The following is an 18,891-nucleotide window of genomic DNA, read 5'->3' as shown; positions in this document are numbered from 1 at the left end:
ACATGTTCTTGTATAATTTTTTCTTTTTTTTAAGCAGTAACAATTTTTATTTAAACGTAAAATATTTCTCTTATCTATATCTATGAATCACTTGAATTATTTACTACTTCTTAGACTATAGTATATTAAATAATATATATCGAGATGATACTAAAAATAGATGTAGCTGTTAAAAACTAATATGATATATCATTTGATATATCAAAATTGTGTTACATTTCGTACATGATAAGAAGGATTAGGAAATTAATAAGTCATTAATAGTTTTTTATTGAAATTATAGAAGTTTTGCCGTAAAAAATTATAAAATATATGTTAAATTAATATATATCAATTAACTTATACGTAGTTTATTTGCCAGGTATATTAAATTTATGAGAAGATACAATTTTATATACACAATTTTTATATTATATTTTATAATTATTAGATATTATTTTTTTTTATGTTATACATTATTTTTTTGTATAATTTTTATTTGATTTTTCTTTATTTTTGTAATTGAGAATATTTAGTAGATATATTAAATAGTTCTATATATATATACTTCGTCCAACGAGAGATCACGGTTGGTTCTGCACATAGGTGATCAAAGTGGGGGTAAATTCCTAGAGCATGTGGGGCGTACCGTATACGTAAATAGATGTTCTGTGGGCAGAGACTTGCACGAAACGGACGAGTTTTCGCGTCCGATCTAACTATGATCTCTCACTGTGGACGGAGTATATATATCTATATATATTGTATATACACATATATAGGGGAAGGTGCTGTACCCCTCGGAACACTTAAGTTTTTTAATTTTTTTGTTTGAGCCACAGTTTTAATTGAAGAAATTTTGAAAAAAATATATTATTAAAGTACATATATATATATATATATATATATATATATATATATATATGTATTAAAGTACATATATATATATATATATATATATATATATATATGTATGTATTTTAATATCCAAAAAACCCAAATTTTTATTACTATCTAGTAAAAGAATACAGAAATATTTTTTAAAATTGGAAATTTTGTTTTAATGTACGGCTTAATGTACCTTGGAACACTCTTTCCCTTTGTATCTTGGTTAGAAATGCGGTTATAAATAATTTACTACATTATTTTACATATTTGACACATTCTTACTATCCTTAGCTGATAACAATATCTTTATTATAAAAAATAAAAAAATTACAGTACAAATCTCAATAACATTTATTTTAAGGTAGTCCGTAAATCGCAATTCATAAGAAAAATTTGAAAATTTTACTATATGTTAATAAATATGGTATCTACACGTCTGTACAAATTAGAAGTACTTGACCGTCCCGAACGCGAGATAATCGCTATCAAAAATTGCATTTTTTTTTCATGTAATGTTGCATACACAAAGCATACGAAAATCTAATTTTTGAATTTTAATAATTAGAACGAATCTTAAGAAAGTGATGAAAAACGGATATATAGTAGAAGGACACTTTAGGAATACTAGTAAAAAAAAAATCGAAATTATTGACCGTTTAGATTTAAAAATACAATAATAAATAGATCTCGATTTTTGCGATTATTTGACGTAAAGAAGCGACTGCAAGAAAAAATAACAGAATAGTCTTTTGTTCTGTGTGTGAGGGACAGAACTATCCAAAAGTTTTTAGCCTGTAACCGTAAATAGTCGGATGTTTTCACATTGATTTAGAATACCTAATTTTGAGTGTATTGTCACGGTACCTTAAACGTCATAATAAATTATAAAAGCCGACATAACTTACATGTAAATAATCGCAACAACACAAAACTACAGATTTAAAGAGATTATCAAATAACTCAACAATTGGCACCAGATGCTGTCGCCAGATGCGAATACCATTCGGTTATGACGGAGTGTTCCAACGTACAGCTGTATCCCCAAGGTACAGCACTTTTCCCTATACACACACACACGCACACACACACACACACACATTATGTTATGTGTATATAACATAACATAAATATAAGATAAATATCCGCATGCTTTTGGGAATTTTTTATTATTTCATTACATACCTTGGCTTACGCGCATGATGACTACTTTGAACGTATGAGTAAGAAATACTGAGCATTTCCTATTACATTATTTTTCTTCTTGATCGAAATCATTTTTCATCTTTTTATTACATTTTATATCATTTGTCGCTATAAATATACGATCGCGATATAAGAATGGCAAATTGACGTAAAATCTGTGAATAAAATAATTATAGATTATTTAGTATAACATATTTTTTATATATGTTCAAAAAATATCTTTGTCTTTAAATTAGTACATTAATACATTAACACAATTATTTTTATGTAAATTATGTGACATAGACACATTCGAATTTGAGTATTTTTAAAGAGTAAAAGTAGTAAAAATTACTTTATGTCACATGTGCATGGAAAGTGGCCCATTACGCACGCGACACGCGCGTGATAGGCCACTTTCCACGCACTTGCAACATAAAATGGGGTAAGCAACAAGTGCGTGAAGTTGAAAATTCCCGGGTGCGGAGTTGACGCACGAGCCTTCCAGCACTTGTTGCACAAATAACTATTTACTCTTTAAGAATACGTAAATTCGAATTGTTTCATAAGGTAGTGAGAGATTGCTCAGATAAATCGTTAAATCATAAAATCAATTTAAAGTAAGTTTACTTTACTTATTTATAATTTATGTATTATATCTCTGGTCTGAGTTTAGTTTGTTTTAACATATTTAAATAAAATGTATTTCTTTAGTTTTCCTGAATGATTTTATTCAATTATGCAAGAATAACAATTACAACTACATATTGTTAATCTATACTTTATATATTTGTTACACACACACACACACACACACACACACACACACACACACACACACACACACACACACACACACACACACACACACACACGCGCGCGCGCGCGCGCGCGCGTATATGAAGACCATAGACGTATATAATAGACTGCGCATTCCCATTGGAGATCTGTCGCGGAGATGTAAAGGACGGAAGATATGCTTGCAGTGGCACTTCCTTTTCTAATTGACGTTGGTGGGGAGAAGAAAAGGTTAGGAGAAGTGATCACGTGGTTATTGACGCCTTGAATCTTGCTGCGGGAAAAGTATCATCGTGCAATACAATACTCATAAAAATACATGTAAAAATGGTTTGGTATTCAAGAATCAGACTTTATTTATAGTGATACACAATAACAAACTCGTATATGCTCTTAATAGTTATTGGTTCATAATGTAACTATTTATTATAATTAGTTCAACATATGTAACGTTTAATTATAATTTTTTAAATAAAAGTATTTAGTTCATATGAATAAAATTAGATAAGCAAAATAACTTGTTGCACATGTAATTAACGTAAAATACGCTTTATCTATAAAATATATAATATATTATATTCAAATATAATATCATAAATCTGCAAAAATATAAACAATAATATGTGAAAATATAATTATTGGTTTTGAAAAATAACAATTCGATTGTGAAAACTTCTTATTCGTTTTACATTTTCACTTAAAGTTTTGCCTTCGTGATATAATCTTATAGAAAAATATTTTTTCAGAATATTATTTAATAATTCATCTTTATGATTATTAATAAAGGATTTTTCAATTAGAAAATTCAACTTTTCAAACATATTAAATGACAGTAATAATTTTTTAGCAGAAATCATTAATTTTAGCAGCACGTTCTTGTAGATAAAAGATGTTTTGTGCTTCGCAGTACTTTTTCTGCAGTTTTGCAAATTTTTATTACATCAGCAGATGGTGACAATAAACCTCTTCTATTTTTCATATTATCTAACGTAGGTGCTCTGTTTTTAATATTTTGAAGTTCAGAATAAATTATATCACTTTCCAAACATTCTATACAAATATCACATTTCAACGTTTTTTTTAAACTGTTTACTACAGCACCAGCAATGTACATTACTACTTCAGAATTATATTCGTTCCTGTAGTAAACAGTTTAAAAAAAACGTTGAAATGTGATATTGTATAGAATGTTTGGAAAGTGATATAATTTATTCTGAACTTCAAAATATTAAAAACAGAGCACCTACGTTAGATAATATGAAAAATAGAAGAGGTTTATTGTCACCATCTGCTGATGTAATAAAAATTTGCAAAACTGCAGAAAAAGTACTGCGAAGCACAAAACATCTTTTATCTACAAAGAACGTGCTGCTAAAATTAATGATTTCTGCTAAAAAATTATTACTGTCATTTAATATGTTTGAAAAGTTGAATTTTTTAATTGAAAAATCCTTTATTAATAATCATAAAGATGAATTATTAAATAATATTCTGAAAAAATATTTTTCTATAAGATTATATCACGAAGGCAAAACTTTAAGTGAAAATGTAAAACGAATAAGAAGTTTTCACAATCAAATTGTTATTTTTCAAAACCAATAATTATATTTTTACATATTATTGTTTATATTTTTGCAGATTTATGATATTATATTTGAATATAATATATTATATATTTTATAGATAAAGCGTATTTTACGTTAATTACATGTGCAACAAGTTATTTTGCTTATCTAATTTTATTCATATGAACTAAATACTTTTATTTAAAAAATTATAATAAATAGTTACATTATGAACCAATAACTATTAAGAGCATATACGAGTTTGTTATTGTGTATCACTATAAATAAAGTCTGATTCTTGAATACCAAACCATTTTTACATGTATTTTTATGAGTATTGTATTGCACGATGATACTTTTCCCGCAGCAAGATTCAAGGCGTCAATAACCACGTGATCACTTCTCCTAACCTTTTCTTCTCCCCACCAACGTCAATTAGAAAAGGAAGTGCCACTGCAAGCATATCTTCCGTCCTTTACATCTCCGCGACAGATCTCCAATGGGAATGCGCAGTCTATTATATACGTCTATGATGAAGACATATATGTATGTTAGATATGTGCTTAGCATTTTGTGTAATATGAACACCTTATTGCCTTATCACTACCACTTCCTGTGTGATACCTCTTTCTTTTTTTTTAACCAGAAGATAATTGCATGTATATTTTCTTATCTGTTTTGTATTTTTGTTTGGTGCCCCAGTGAGAATTATTTTGTGGTAGTGCAGAATATCACTTGCATCGCTAAGTCAAACTGTTTTTATATAATTTTGTTTCATTTATTTGTGTTTACGTGAGCGTGTGTGAACCTTGTATACCTAGTACGATGCATCATCAATTCAAAAATCTGTTTACAGCTCTCCAGGAAATAGGTAAGCCGTGATGATGAATGATGAATGCAACAGTTGTAAAGTATTATAAGTAGTACTGTGTATTTTCTTCCTTTTTATGTTAACTTAAATGCCCAATTTAAATACATACTCGTATTGTGAGGTCATCGAAAATTAATCTTCTCTACCGAAGTTTACAAACTTGTTTTTTTTTTACAATTTACCGTTTTAAATATTTTCTAAATTGTAGGGTATTCACACTTTTCCCTCGGTTTTATAAATGTCTAGCAATAAATGTTCTGATGAAATTTTGAAGATTAGAAATGATAAGAATCTGCGTATTTTTAAATTAAATTTTATTGCTGAATTAAGTTATTCTTTTATATTTATTATTTAATATTTGTAATAGATATTTTTATTTATTTATTTATTTATTGAATAGGATTATTTTAAAGCTCCAGTAATATTCTGTCTGGAATAAATGTGAAATTTTTGAATGGCCTTGCAATTTTCTATCTCAGGAAATGTGATGGTGGTAGGGTAATCACTACGCAGTTTTGTGCGGTATTGTATATACTGAGTGTTTTTATAATTATTTTCTTCTTTTTGTCGAAGACCATATTTTCCGCACAAATATTTTTATTCTTGATATACGATTGTTTTTCTTTCTCTTTTATTTCTATTATATTGGCATTTTCGAAATTATCTTTTCCCGGCATGCCTTTCTTATAATATTGAGATAATATTATTATATCTGAGTAAGTTGTCAATTGGATATATCGTGGCTAAATTTGGGTCTATTTGTAATGTGTGTTTTTATAGATTATGATTACGACTATTACGGTTATGGGGATTATCGAGGTGGCTACAGTGATCCCTATTACGATGACTATTATCGATACGAAGATTACTATTTCGATTATGCGCCGCCTCCGCCGCCTGCCAGAGGGAGAGGCAGGCAGCCTCAACCGGTGGGTCGCCTTTTTTAATGGTTCTAAAAAGTCGTTTTTGTTCCTGAAATCATTATTACTTTTTTTATACCAGCAGTAGTTTGACTGTGGCACAGTGTTCGCGGATTTTCCTAATACGTCGTATTTCTCTTCAATTTTTCGTCCAGATCAATATATCTGTCCATATATTTTCTCTGTCTGAGCGTGTAAATTAACGTTGGCTAATTGAGTATGCGCTAGCTTTACTATAATCATTATTAACGCAGGGAGATGTACATCTTAATATAATCCTGATTTTATAGTGTTAAATGCATCATATTCACAGTATAGTACTTGTCTGATTGTGAGCTTTAAAATTTCTAATAAATCCAAGGTGAGAGAGAGAAAGAAGGAGAGGTGAAAAGGACGGGAGGGGAACGACGGCGGGAGAGAGAGAGGGGGGGCAGGAGAAAATACCATTAAGAGCGCACTATGAATGTATTGTATTTATTAGACCCTATATGAATCTATACTATACTAACATCAAGGCTTCGATACTAAGATTAGACCTTGTAATCCGAACACATTGCCACTTTCAAATTGCTTGCAAATCATATCTGAGCCATGGTAGACCCATTCTAAATTTTCAAGCAAAATACAGCCGGGAAAAGCAATTTAAACTAAAATAGGGAACATATTACAAATATCATATAGGAAAAGAAAGAAAAAAAAAGAAAAGAGAAAAGACAGGAAAGACATGCAGAATAAAAAACGGAAGACAAATGTCTGTAAATCCTCCCAAGGAAGAAGATCGCACATTTTATATAGTGTTGCAGGATCCCCTAATATTATTCCACCGCCATAATTATTCTAGCGCAGCTTCAGGAGAATTCCAGATGTAGGCAGAAAGCAGTGTACAGGACTTTTTATATGTCGCCGTTGTCTTTTATTATATTCCAGTCTCTATGTACGAGTAATCTGTTTTTTTTTTGTAGAGTGACGTTGCGTCTCGTGGCTCGGATATGATGTTACACTTTTTCTTTTCAAGTTGCAGGGTTATCCAAACATGAAAAAAGGGAGCGTATGGGCGCTCTGCGCGAAAAAAAAATTATTTTATGTTTAATTTTTATTATATTTTTATATTGCGATCAACTTTTTCTCTTGGCAGTCTCACTATTGCGATAACACATGTGCACTTAGGTTTCTTACATGTTATCTGGTGTTGCTATATTCCCCGTGCTATATGATGTACACATATAATAGTTATAATCTCGTTACTTTAGAGGAGAAATAGGCAAACGAGAATCTTCTTCGAATTATCTTCGCATTATCTTACGCCTTTAACATTAATTTTTTTTTAATTATTTTTTTTGAACGTGATTCCGATCGCATTCGACGATTTCGTTCGTTTCTCGAGAAAGTATATACTAGTTTCTTCTAGATGTTTCTTATTTATTATTTTCATTTTATAACATTTGCACGATCCGACTTATTTATCATGTTTTTCTTACACATAAATTTTTATTATTATACTTTATTTGTCTTACGCATTACCGAATATATTTTCTTTTAATAAAAAATGATACAGAGATATTTATCTTTTAATAAATTTCCTTGTAGTAAAAGGAAATTTTTATTTACGTTCTCTGTTTGAAAAATTTAATTCGAATTAAGGACCTCCTGGGTAATCACCGCGGCCATATTGAATTTCTTGCTATCGAGGCAAGAAATGATCCTATTTTGTCGTGTGTGCTATTCTCAAATAAAAAGGCATTTTAATATAAAATTATTATAGATCGTTTCAGAACACTTCTAAAATTGACCGAAAACTATCCTTTTTCCTCGACAATAAACAAACAACCATAAAACGAAGTCTAAACATACGGAAAAACAAGCCGTTTGACGACTATCGAAAGGAGTCGAAAATGTCCCTCCGCATATGTATTCCTTGCAAATCTTACTTTTCGATCAATTGTATGAGTTTCAAGAATACGTTAAACATTATAGCACGAGTACAGAGCAAATAATAAGGAAATTGTACGCACGACAAAATAGGGTTGTCAACATGTCACAAAGGACAGAATTCTCTATTACACAGAATTCTTATTTCTACCGCTATGTTACGTCGCCACCGTCACCGCGAAGTTCTCGGCTCAAGGACCAGGAGCCTTAACGATGGCGAATAGAATAGAATTTCTCCATTCTTATTTAATTTAAGAATATTTATTTCTGATTTGATCCCTAACGTCACTTTATTTTTTTCTCAGTTTTCTTCTGTATATTATTAAACATAACTGTGTGTAAACGATAACATGATTTGTATGCGTTGTATGCATCGGATTCTTTAATTCAGTTTCTTGTAGGAAAAAATTCAAATCAATTTTTTACTGTGCATATCTTGTATTTAAAGAACAGTCACTCAATAAGTCATATGCGCTACATACAGAGCGTCCGATAATAACCATATCGTTTCTTGTAGGCGGGTAGAGTAGATTAAATCGAATAGCAAAGTCCTCTAGTCCGCTACCGTTTTGATGTACGCGCTCATTTGTAGATCTTTATTAATTAAATTTTCATTCATTATTACGAAAATCGCAAAATGATAAAAGAAGACTTTTGTGTTCAATTTAATTCGCTCTACTTGTTCATAAGAGATGATCCGGTTATTACCAGAGCGTATACGTATACGTGGATCGTTTTGACTTAAAAAAATAACTTAATTCAATATGCCAATTTGATTTTTATCAAACAGGAGGAAAAGTTTATCGCAAATTATGAACAGCAGTATTGGAATTAAGGAGTGATAAACGTCATTCGAATCAATGAACCGCAAATGGTTTATCGTATGTGTCACGTGACGATTAATAATACTTTATTAATGATATTTTATTACTTGTACACTGAATTGTGCATAGGTATAGTAAAGACCACGGAGATAGATGGAATAGAGAGGATTGCGTCCCCCGTATATAGCACCAGTGAACATGTTTTGCAGTTCTCGCTTTGGCCTCCCATCGTCCTCACATCCATGTACATAAAAATTATAGCTTACGCTTAAATCACATTTGTTTTAACGCTTTTTAACAATGCTGCGCCGCTTATTTATATAATACGCCTTTTGGTTGAATTTTGTTTTAGCTGCCAGTGCAATAGCTTGTGTCGCTTAAAAGTTCCTACGCCAACCAATCAGTTCGCTTTTCGCTTTACTACATTGGATAACTCTGCTAACTCCTACTGCTGTATGTAAAAACGTGGTTAGTAAAGATTTGGTTATAGGTGATTTACCTCTTCTGCCACGTTCTTTTTTTTCTTTCTCTCTATTCCCTCTCTCCCTGCCTCTCTCTCCCCTCTCCCTCTCTTTTTCCACTCCCTCCATCTAACCATAACTTTGTCGTTTCCTTTTTCACTGTTTCTGTTATTTACTCGTCTTTTCACGCTATATCGTCATGGATGTATACGTATATATAAAAGCCTTGAATGTACATATACGTTACGAATAAAATGCACAATATATGTATTGGAGAAACTCCGATCGCGTTCAGCGATATACCAATGACTGATTCTTGTTTTTATTCTATCTTGTTACTATTACTACTACATTTTTAAGCGTTAATATTGTTTGATATACTGTGCATAATTAAATTACATATAGGGCAGAAGATACGCATAAAGATATATAAGAAAGAGAAAAGAAAGTTAAATAAAACGTAAATATAACGCAAATAATTATACAATTATGGGGTAACAATTTGAATGTATTATTTGGGTAGGCTGGTCGTGGCCGTGGAGTAGTGCCACGTGGCCGAATCGGTGGCCCGCAAGCCCGTGGGCCAGTCAGGGGGGGACGCAACCCCGCAGCTTCAGGGGCCCGTGGGGTCCAGCGGCTGGCCGCTCGTGGGGGGGTCCGCGCCAAGGGAAGTTTACCAGGTGAGGATGGTCTGTATCTCCGCAATAAATCGTCTTTTACACTGATTACATTTAATTCTTAATTACATAGGGTGGGCGCGCGCGCGCGCGCGCGCACACACACACACACACACACACACACACACACGCGCGCGCGCGCGCGCGCGCGCGCATCGTGAATCATTACGACACATCTGAAAGCTTGTATCGATACCGTTGTATTTGTAGCTTTCATTGTGTGAAAATTCTGTTAACGATGATATTACGAAGACATTTTTTTGAAAAATTCTGACAAATACATGATACTTTGATTACTTGGTATGAAACATACATTATCATTTAACAATCATTTAACAATAATAAGAAAAACTTGATTATTACGATATGTAATTACTTAGAGAAAAAAATGCTATTTACTGTCCGGACTGGATCTTACAATTAATAGCCTAATAGTATTGCGTTAATTTTATATATATTTTTCCGAACTAAGTAAACTGCGCGCCGATTTTTTTTGTCGATTATAAAACACAGCTCCCAATCGGAACAGTAAATCCACAAATTTAAATCGATAATTGATTTAAAATTTGATGCTAATAATTATCTTTATTAAAATCACTGTTAAGGCTCCTGGTCCCTGCTGATGTTGTTCTTATTTTTATGATGTCAGAAGTGAGAAATGACACGTTGAAAATTCTTACATGGTATTTCCAAATAAAAAGATATTTGCACAAAAAATAACACTTCAGATCACTTCAATACACTTCAAAAATACTTCGAGTTCTATCCATTTTCCTTGACAGTTAATAAACAGTCGTAAAATGAATGTAATGCAAAGCCTAACCATATGCACAGGCGCATAAACGTGCACGGTTAAGCTTCGTATTACATTCATTTTACGACTGTTTATTAACTGTCAAGGGAAGTGGATAGAACTCGGAATATTTTTGAAGTGCGTTGAAGTGATCTCGTGTTATTTTGTGCAAATATCTTTTTATTTGGAAATACCAAATGCAAGAATTTTCAACATGTTATTTGTCGCTTCTGACTCATTAAATAAGGACAACATCAGGGACCAGAAGCCTTAAGAATTTATTGCGAAAAACATCATCTCAGCCAGGGTTCGAACCTGGAACCTCTCTATATTGGCTGAGATGATATTTTTCGCAATAAATTCTTATAACAGTGATTTTAATAAGAATGCTTATTATCATCACATTTTAAATCGATTATCGATTTAAGTTTGTGGATTTATTGTTGTAACTAGAAGCTGTATTTTAAAGACTGACAAAAAAATCGGCGCGCTGTTTACTGAGTTTGGAAATAAGTATATAAAATTTGCGCAATACTATTAGGCTATTAAATGTAAGATCCAGTCCGGACCGTAAATGGCATTTGTCTTTCTAAGGGATTAATCATTTAAATGCTAGAGAGACAGAGCAAGAGCGGGAGGTAGAGGGAGTGAGAGAGTGAGAGAGAGAGAGTGAGAGAGAGAGAGTGTGTGTGTGTGTGTGAGAGAGAGAGAGAGAGAGAGAGAGAGAGAGAGAGAGAGAGATCCGGAACTGTGTACTATTTTATTAATTCAATTCGATTTCATGGAATTAATACAAAAGTTCTGAATAATACAAATATTCTTTACAACGTTGAAAGGTGGTGTAACATACTTTTAGACGTTACTTACTTATAATATTACAACACAAGCTGATAGTATTGTTTAGCTATTTTAGCGCTGTTTATCATTCTAACTAAGGTATTTCGCTACGATAGTTTTTGGCAAATGTATATAAAGTTTTTTCTTGCAATTACTATATTGCTATTATAGTAATAATTGCAATTTTTATAGATTATTTCATCACATAATCATTTTCCATATGAATCTTTTTACCTGCAATTGATCCTCAGATCTCAGTGGTCGTTTCCGAAGGATTTTGACGTGCTGAAACCGAATCCGTTGCCTGCATTGCTCGATCACGTCAGGTTTCTGAGATATCTGTATCTAAAAGTGCCAAAAAGGCCATTTTTCGATTTCTTTAGGTTGAAATAATTATAAAACGATACGTATGTTAGGCTCATTTTTTCGACGGATTCGAATTCTGCAGGAAAAAATCTATAGAAATCATACGTTATATCTTGAAGATTAATTAAAAAATTCTATACCTACCTGCATGACGCTTCTACCCGCGCGCTAGTTGCTGCCTCGCTACACCTGCGAGCCACTACGAATGGCTCAAGGCATCTTCAGCGTGAAATCTTGAATTTGTTGCCTTTTTTAAGGCAGTCTGAAGTGATATATCATTAACCCTTTCGGTACGGAGAGTGACTATAGTCACTGTCCACATGCTCACTGCGGCAGAGCAACTTGAAATGTTAACCTGAAATGCTTTTGTTGATAAATTTTTAAAAAATGTTTTTATTGAGTTTTATTAAGTACATATAATAATTGAAGGCATTGAACGTCGAGTGCCTAGCTCTCTCGGCTGAATTGCGTATTGCGTATATCGGCGGATCGACGCTTCGGCCACTGGAGGGCCGTTCGCGTCCCGGTCGCTCCGTACCAAAAGGATTAAAGAAAGTCAATAGTTTTTCCAAGAAGCTTTTTGAAAAATTTCTAAATTTTACAATACAAAGTAAAGATTACTTTGAAAAATTTATTAATTTTTTACATACATTTGATACGTTTCTTTATAAGTATTTTTTATCTATTTTTATATCTATTATATATATATTTTTTAAACTTCTATGTCGTATAAGAGCCCTATCTACCAATACAAATACCTTTAGCTTGTCTCGTATTTTGCGGATTCAGAGCTCTTTTTTATCAATCTTAAAGGTATAACGTATGGTTTCTATAGATTTTTTCCTTCAGAATTCGAATCCGTCGAGAAAATGGGCCTAACACATACGTTTTATAGTTATTTTAATCTAAAAAAGGCGAGAAATGTTTTTTTTTGGCACTTTTAGGTACAGATATCTCCGAAATCTGATGTAATAAAGCAATTCAGGCAACGGATTCGGTTTCAGCACGCTAAAATCCTTCGAAAACGACTATTGAGATCAAGGATAAAAAAAGTCAAAATTCATCAGCCCGTGTTATCATCGCTAAAAAGCTTTCGTTAGATATTCGCTTTTGCTTTCCAGTAAATTTTTGCTCTTGTCCAACTGTTTCATAAAGAAGAAAAAACGCAATATCTAGACATACTTTCCGGATAATTTTTTTCATCGAGGATAGCAACTTTTTCCAATGTACACATATCGATTTCTCCCAATATATTGATATCTTTTTTTATATTTGCATACAAAAATATATTCTAATGTTAACGTATACGTAATATCGATATGTTTATAGAACGTTTATCTCCTCATTTCCAAAATGCAAATGCAACAATCACAATTAATTATTCTAAACATAATTGACGTGAATCCAGAATATCTCTTAATATTTAACACGCTTACGTGTTTACAGAGTTTTTATTAAATTTTATATTATTTGAGGAGATACGTAATTTTGATTCTTTTTTGCAGATTTGCTAATGACAGATATTTTCGGTCAGCCTGAGGTTTTCAAAGTGCATATATAATAATTTGTCAAATGATTACATGTCCTTTTGTACATTGTCACGAATTGTTCATGTAATGTTATTTTACAGTAAACCACCCAATCCATCTTCCCACCAAAGTATCCAAGTCCCATCCACTTGATAATAATAAAATACTAGGTTAGTGACTCTTTTTGTGCTTATATCACGTACGTATTAATTCAAAGGTTTATAATTCTTGGAATTTTGTAAAGTTTATAGAAGATATTGATTAACTTTTTTTTATTTTCATAGGCGTGTTATTCTACACAATTATCACAGTACGTCCGTACATATAAACATTTTACGAATACATCACATACATATATTAACACAAGAACTCTTAAGATTTCCTTCACTTTTCTTTGTGCAATATTTTGCAAGTGTCACACAATGTTAAAAAAAGGGCTTCTTAAGGCTCCTGGATAGTCACCGCGGCCATATTGGATTCTTACTATCGAGGCGAGGAAAACACCCAATTTTGTTGTGTATGCCATTTTCAAATAAAAAGACATTTCAATAAAACATCACTATAGGTCGTTTCAGAACACTTCCAAAATTGGCTGAAAACTACCCTTTTCTCTCGACAATAAACAAACAGCCATAAAACGAAGCCTAAACATACGGGAAAAACAGCCATTTAACGACTATCGAAAGGAGGTAAAAACGTTCCTTCTACATGCAAATCTTACTTTTCGGCCAATTTTACGACTTTCACGAATACGTTAAACGTTAGAGCACAAGCACAGAGCAAATAATAAAGAAATAGCACGCACAACAAAATAGGTTGTCAACATGTCACAAGACAGAATTCTCCATTGGAGAGAGTGAGAGGAGAGAGTGGCGTCGCCACCGTCAACGCAGATTTCTCGGCTCAGGGACCAGGAGCCTTAATTTAATATGAATGTATTTTTTCCAATTTTCTTCCACGTGATTATCGGTTTTATTATATTGATAATTTTTTTTACAGCAGGTAAACGAAAATTTGACGGGGGTCACCAGAACCAGGGGGAATCTAAGCGTCGCTTCCAGAGCAATTGGGGAAACCAGCCCCTCGCCCAACAACCACTGGGCAATGCATATGGATTGGCGAGTGTAAATGGTGGCAGTGGTGGTGGTGGCGGTGACATAGCTTTCGGAAGTAGAGCCGGCACACTCGGCGGTGTTTCCGGCGACGATCACGAATGGTATCAAGACTCTTACCAGTCGTGGAGCTAACTTCTGCAATCCTGTGAGTGATAAAAAAATACGCACGAACAAATGCATGATAAATGAAGTGAGAAACAAAAAAACATATAAAATAAGGGGAAAAAATAAGATGAAATCAGACTGACAAGAGAGAGAGAGAGAGAGAGAGAGAGAGAGAGAGAGAGAGAGAGAGAGAGAGAGAGAGAGAGAGAGAGAATAGGGGGAGGGGGAGGGAACTCGACGAAGGGGAGGAAAAAGATCATCCATTTGTATTATTATCGCTCTTAATCGAATTCAAATAATTGTAAATGTTTTTTTATATTAATGATACGCAGCAACTGTGTTCTGCGCCACCACCATCGCCCACTGTTATTGTGATTATGTACAGTGATGTGCCACTGAGACTAATTATTATATCGGAGTGTGACCACCCACCCACCCCGTACTATTATTATTATTATGATAATACTAATCTAAGTACCACTACTGCATTGTCACATTGTTTACTGCCAAGTGATGAAGATCAGCGATGTTGACATAGGGATTGTGATGGCTTGTATTAGTTAAGAGAACTCATGGAAGCCTGCGGTTTATTACGCGATGACTAGATGTTTTGAATCTATATGACGAAGCATGTGTGTTAGGTAGCTCGAAGACGGAAGTCCAACTTTGAGGAAACAGAAAATGTAATAGGTGTAGACAAGCAGAAGACGTAGGGCGAGAATGTGATATTTAGTGAGTATGCGCGCGCACGCGCGAGAGAGAGAAAGAGAGAGAGAGAGAGAGAGAGAGAGAGAGAGAGAGAGAGAGTCTTTAAACGGAATGTGTCTGTGTGTATTTGTGCGTGGGGCACGCTATCAAGCGTGCTGCAAGACCTTCTATTGTTGGTCTATAAATGTGTACAGTCAGTGAAACTATTATTATTAAGAGTCACACAGGTAAAGTTTTACAAAAGTAGCGAGTATGAAACGTTGCAACGGCTCTGCGAATGTCTCCCAGATTAGGTTTTGATTACGGTCACGCGAGGGTTCTATTGGGTAAAAAAAGGGGAAAATGAAAAAAAAAAGAGTATTGCTCACAATCGAGAGAAAACCCACTTGTACAGTAAATTTTTCAATGACAGTATCCAAGTAGCAAGGTAAACTCGGATTCAAATTATAATATATTTATTTGTTAATGTGTTTCTTTTTTTATATTTGAAAAATTAAAAAATCGATCGTTGAAAACAAATATCTAAAGTGAATCTATTCCCTTTGAAAGGGAAATAAAAAAGTGTATTGTTTCTTCTAAATTTTATGTAAAAAGTAAATTTGTTTCTTGTATTTTTTTACAAAAGAAAAAGAAAGAGAAGTTTTTAAAGATGACTGACTACGAGTTTGATAATGATAGTCACAGATTGAAGTAGGATGTAAAATGTAATGTTTACAAATGCATGAACACATACAGCACACATTTTGAGTGTTGACTTGTTGTTATTGTTAGTCTGTTAGTTAATTAGTAAGAGTTGTAAGTGCGGGCTGTAGTTGGTCCCTGTCCCTGGAGCCCAGACACCCCCTGTTCTGGATGATTATTTGAAAAAGGAAAGAAAAAATGAAAACATACGCAAATCATTTGTATTTTACACGCACCCCCGGAATATGAAGACAAACATGGCGTAAAGACAAAAAAAAGAAAAATAAGAATATTGTAATAACGGAATAGCATATCAGACTTCTGTTTGTTATAATACACCAAATGAGACGCGACACAACTGCATACATACATATATACGTGGCTATATGCGCATACGTGTGCGTGCGTCCGCGCACGACCACATCCATCTATTCTTAATCCACATATGCGCTCTTAAAAAAATACGCACGCATGCACACACACACACACACACACACACACACACACACATACACACACACACACCGCACGCACGCGTGTACGCGCGTAACACTTGACATATAATGGTTATACATATTAGGCTCTCGGATTGGATTTGGTACAATAGTAGGAGTGACGGATGATGTATGTATGTAACACGATATTAAATAATTTTACACCAAACAATAATGCCACAGATCAATTAATCAGAGATAAAAAGATCGCATATACATCCTACTGTAATGTGATAATTACTATGTATAATTTTATAGATTCACGCTACATATACTACACAACACACACACACACACACACACACACACGGTAAAAAATGCGAAATGATAGACGCACCAACGGACGAAAAGTCTGGATGACAGATAGATTGTTCGCCCGACCTCGTATTTTACGAACATTTTGTTAATTTTTATTCATGTTTTACTTAAGTCTAATACTTCGTCATCGATACTGTTTTACTGGTAACGATGAATTAACGACATCTAGTAGTAATGGTTAGACAAGAGAAAAATTTCCCGTTCTTATATATACATCTTGTCCCCAGTAATTGCGATCATTGTTTCTAAAAACGAAAAAAAGAAAAGGAAAGGAAAATTCGAGCGAATTGCGAAAACGCGGTTTGCGTTAGCTATCTACTTTTCATTCTCGTGCCCCCTCCTTTTTCCACCGTCCCTGATTATTCGCTTACTATATTTTATATCTACTTACCTACTCTACTTACCTACACATCCTATTTATAAAAGCATAATATCGAGGATATAATAATATTAATATTAACAATATGATAAGGATGATATTGCTAATCATAATTGAGTGGGTTTTTGTGACACATGATAATATTCCAGTATAAAAGAAAAAAATCTGGTTTTTTCATGCAAAAAATGTAATTAATAAAAGGAAATAATAAGAGCATGATAGAGAAAAGAATAAAGGCAAAAAAAAGATTGAAAAAGAAGCAAGAGGATATGTTATATATTACACATGTATACACACACATACATAGATGCAGAGATACGATTAAAGAGAGAGTTCGGCTTGCGGGGGCAAGGAAGCATAACTTGGCTAAAGCGGAGACAGTTCACGGTGACGAGATTCTTAGACTGATCTAGGTACTAGCGTTTATCGATAATACCACCGGCTCTGCCCCGGTTAGAAAGGCGCCCCAAAAGTATCACTATCGTATTCCTTTCCCGTTTTCACTATCGCCACTCTTATCCTCTTTCCATCCTAATTACCCGTTCTTACTCTATTTTTTCCACTTTTCTCTTCCTCTTTTCTACTCTGATAATCGATGTGGCAGCTGGGGTGCCTGGGGTGGTTATCGGTTGCATTTTAGGATAATGCACCACACACACTGTGGCTGGCGATGCCGTAGCCGTGCGCGTGCGCGCTTTTCTTTTTTTTGCCCGGCCAATGCCCCGATTAAATAATAACAATAATTCGCAGCACATCATTTTTTTTTTTTAAATCGTTCACATTATTCGGGGCTTGTATCGCGATTGGCCACCTCTCACGTGTCACGCGGATATTGTGTGATCCATGGGCCGAAATGTTGCGAACGTTAGTTCAAAGTGGCCCACGAACCACGTGTTTTTTTAATTATATATATAAAATATATTATATATTATATATATATTCCTACACGCGAATATATATATATATGCATTTTTGTGACGTGATGTTATTTAGCACTAATTAACGAGAAAGAAGGAAATCGTACGATAATTAACGAAAGATTTAATAAGAAATACCGCCTCCCCAAATCCCCGAAAAGGAAAGAAAAAAAGATACTTATGTATGTTATATCTTTTTTGCGCTACATGTCAGCTCCGCGGCTGTAAAACAGATATGCAAAATTTTTATCGCCAAATTCTTCATATCACTGCTAATTGTATTTTGCGTTCTCTCGGATTCTTTAATTATTCACCTCCTCTACCAATCGCTTCGCTTTTTAATTCCCGCAATTTTTATTTCTCCAAGTTGCCCCTAATTTTAGTGTGAAACGTAGTTAAACATAATGATTAATGATGAATTTAAAGACAAATGTTATAACATGGTTCCTTTTTTTGGGCTAGGAGCTTGATTTAAAGTGTCAAAGATTTTTGTGTATGACCAGATGTATTCTACATGTCTCAATAAACAGTTGTATGTGAATTACCTTTCTTAAA

General features: G+C 33.4%; 1 protein-coding gene across 11 annotated transcripts in view; it reads left to right on the top strand.

Moving 5' to 3' along the window:
* Positions 1–18,891, top strand: part of Syp (synaptotagmin binding cytoplasmic RNA interacting protein) — a 33,845-nt gene extending 14,954 nt beyond the window's left edge. For 5 of the 11 annotated variants that reach the window (XM_077417595.1, XM_077417583.1, XM_077417566.1 and 2 more), the window contains exons 10-13: positions 5,269–5,283; positions 6,064–6,212; positions 9,941–10,106; positions 14,619–18,891. In XM_077417595.1, coding sequence (XP_077273721.1) covers positions 5,269–5,283; positions 6,064–6,212; positions 9,941–10,106; positions 14,619–14,866 — 578 coding nt within the window. In that variant the 3' untranslated portion in view covers positions 14,867–18,891. The remainder of the gene's footprint in view (positions 1–5,268; positions 5,284–6,063; positions 6,213–9,940; positions 10,107–14,618) is intronic. The other 6 variants (XM_077417638.1, XM_077417628.1, XM_077417619.1 and 3 more) reach the window with 5 other exon arrangements.

The sequence above is a fragment of the Temnothorax americanus genome, unplaced genomic scaffold, assembly GCF_048541705.1.
Source record: "Temnothorax americanus isolate GAGA-0224 unplaced genomic scaffold, ASM4854170v1 Scaffold105, whole genome shotgun sequence".
In the NCBI taxonomy this organism is placed as follows: domain Eukaryota; kingdom Metazoa; phylum Arthropoda; class Insecta; order Hymenoptera; family Formicidae; genus Temnothorax; species Temnothorax americanus.
This window is presented reverse-complemented; position numbering and strand designations above follow the sequence as displayed.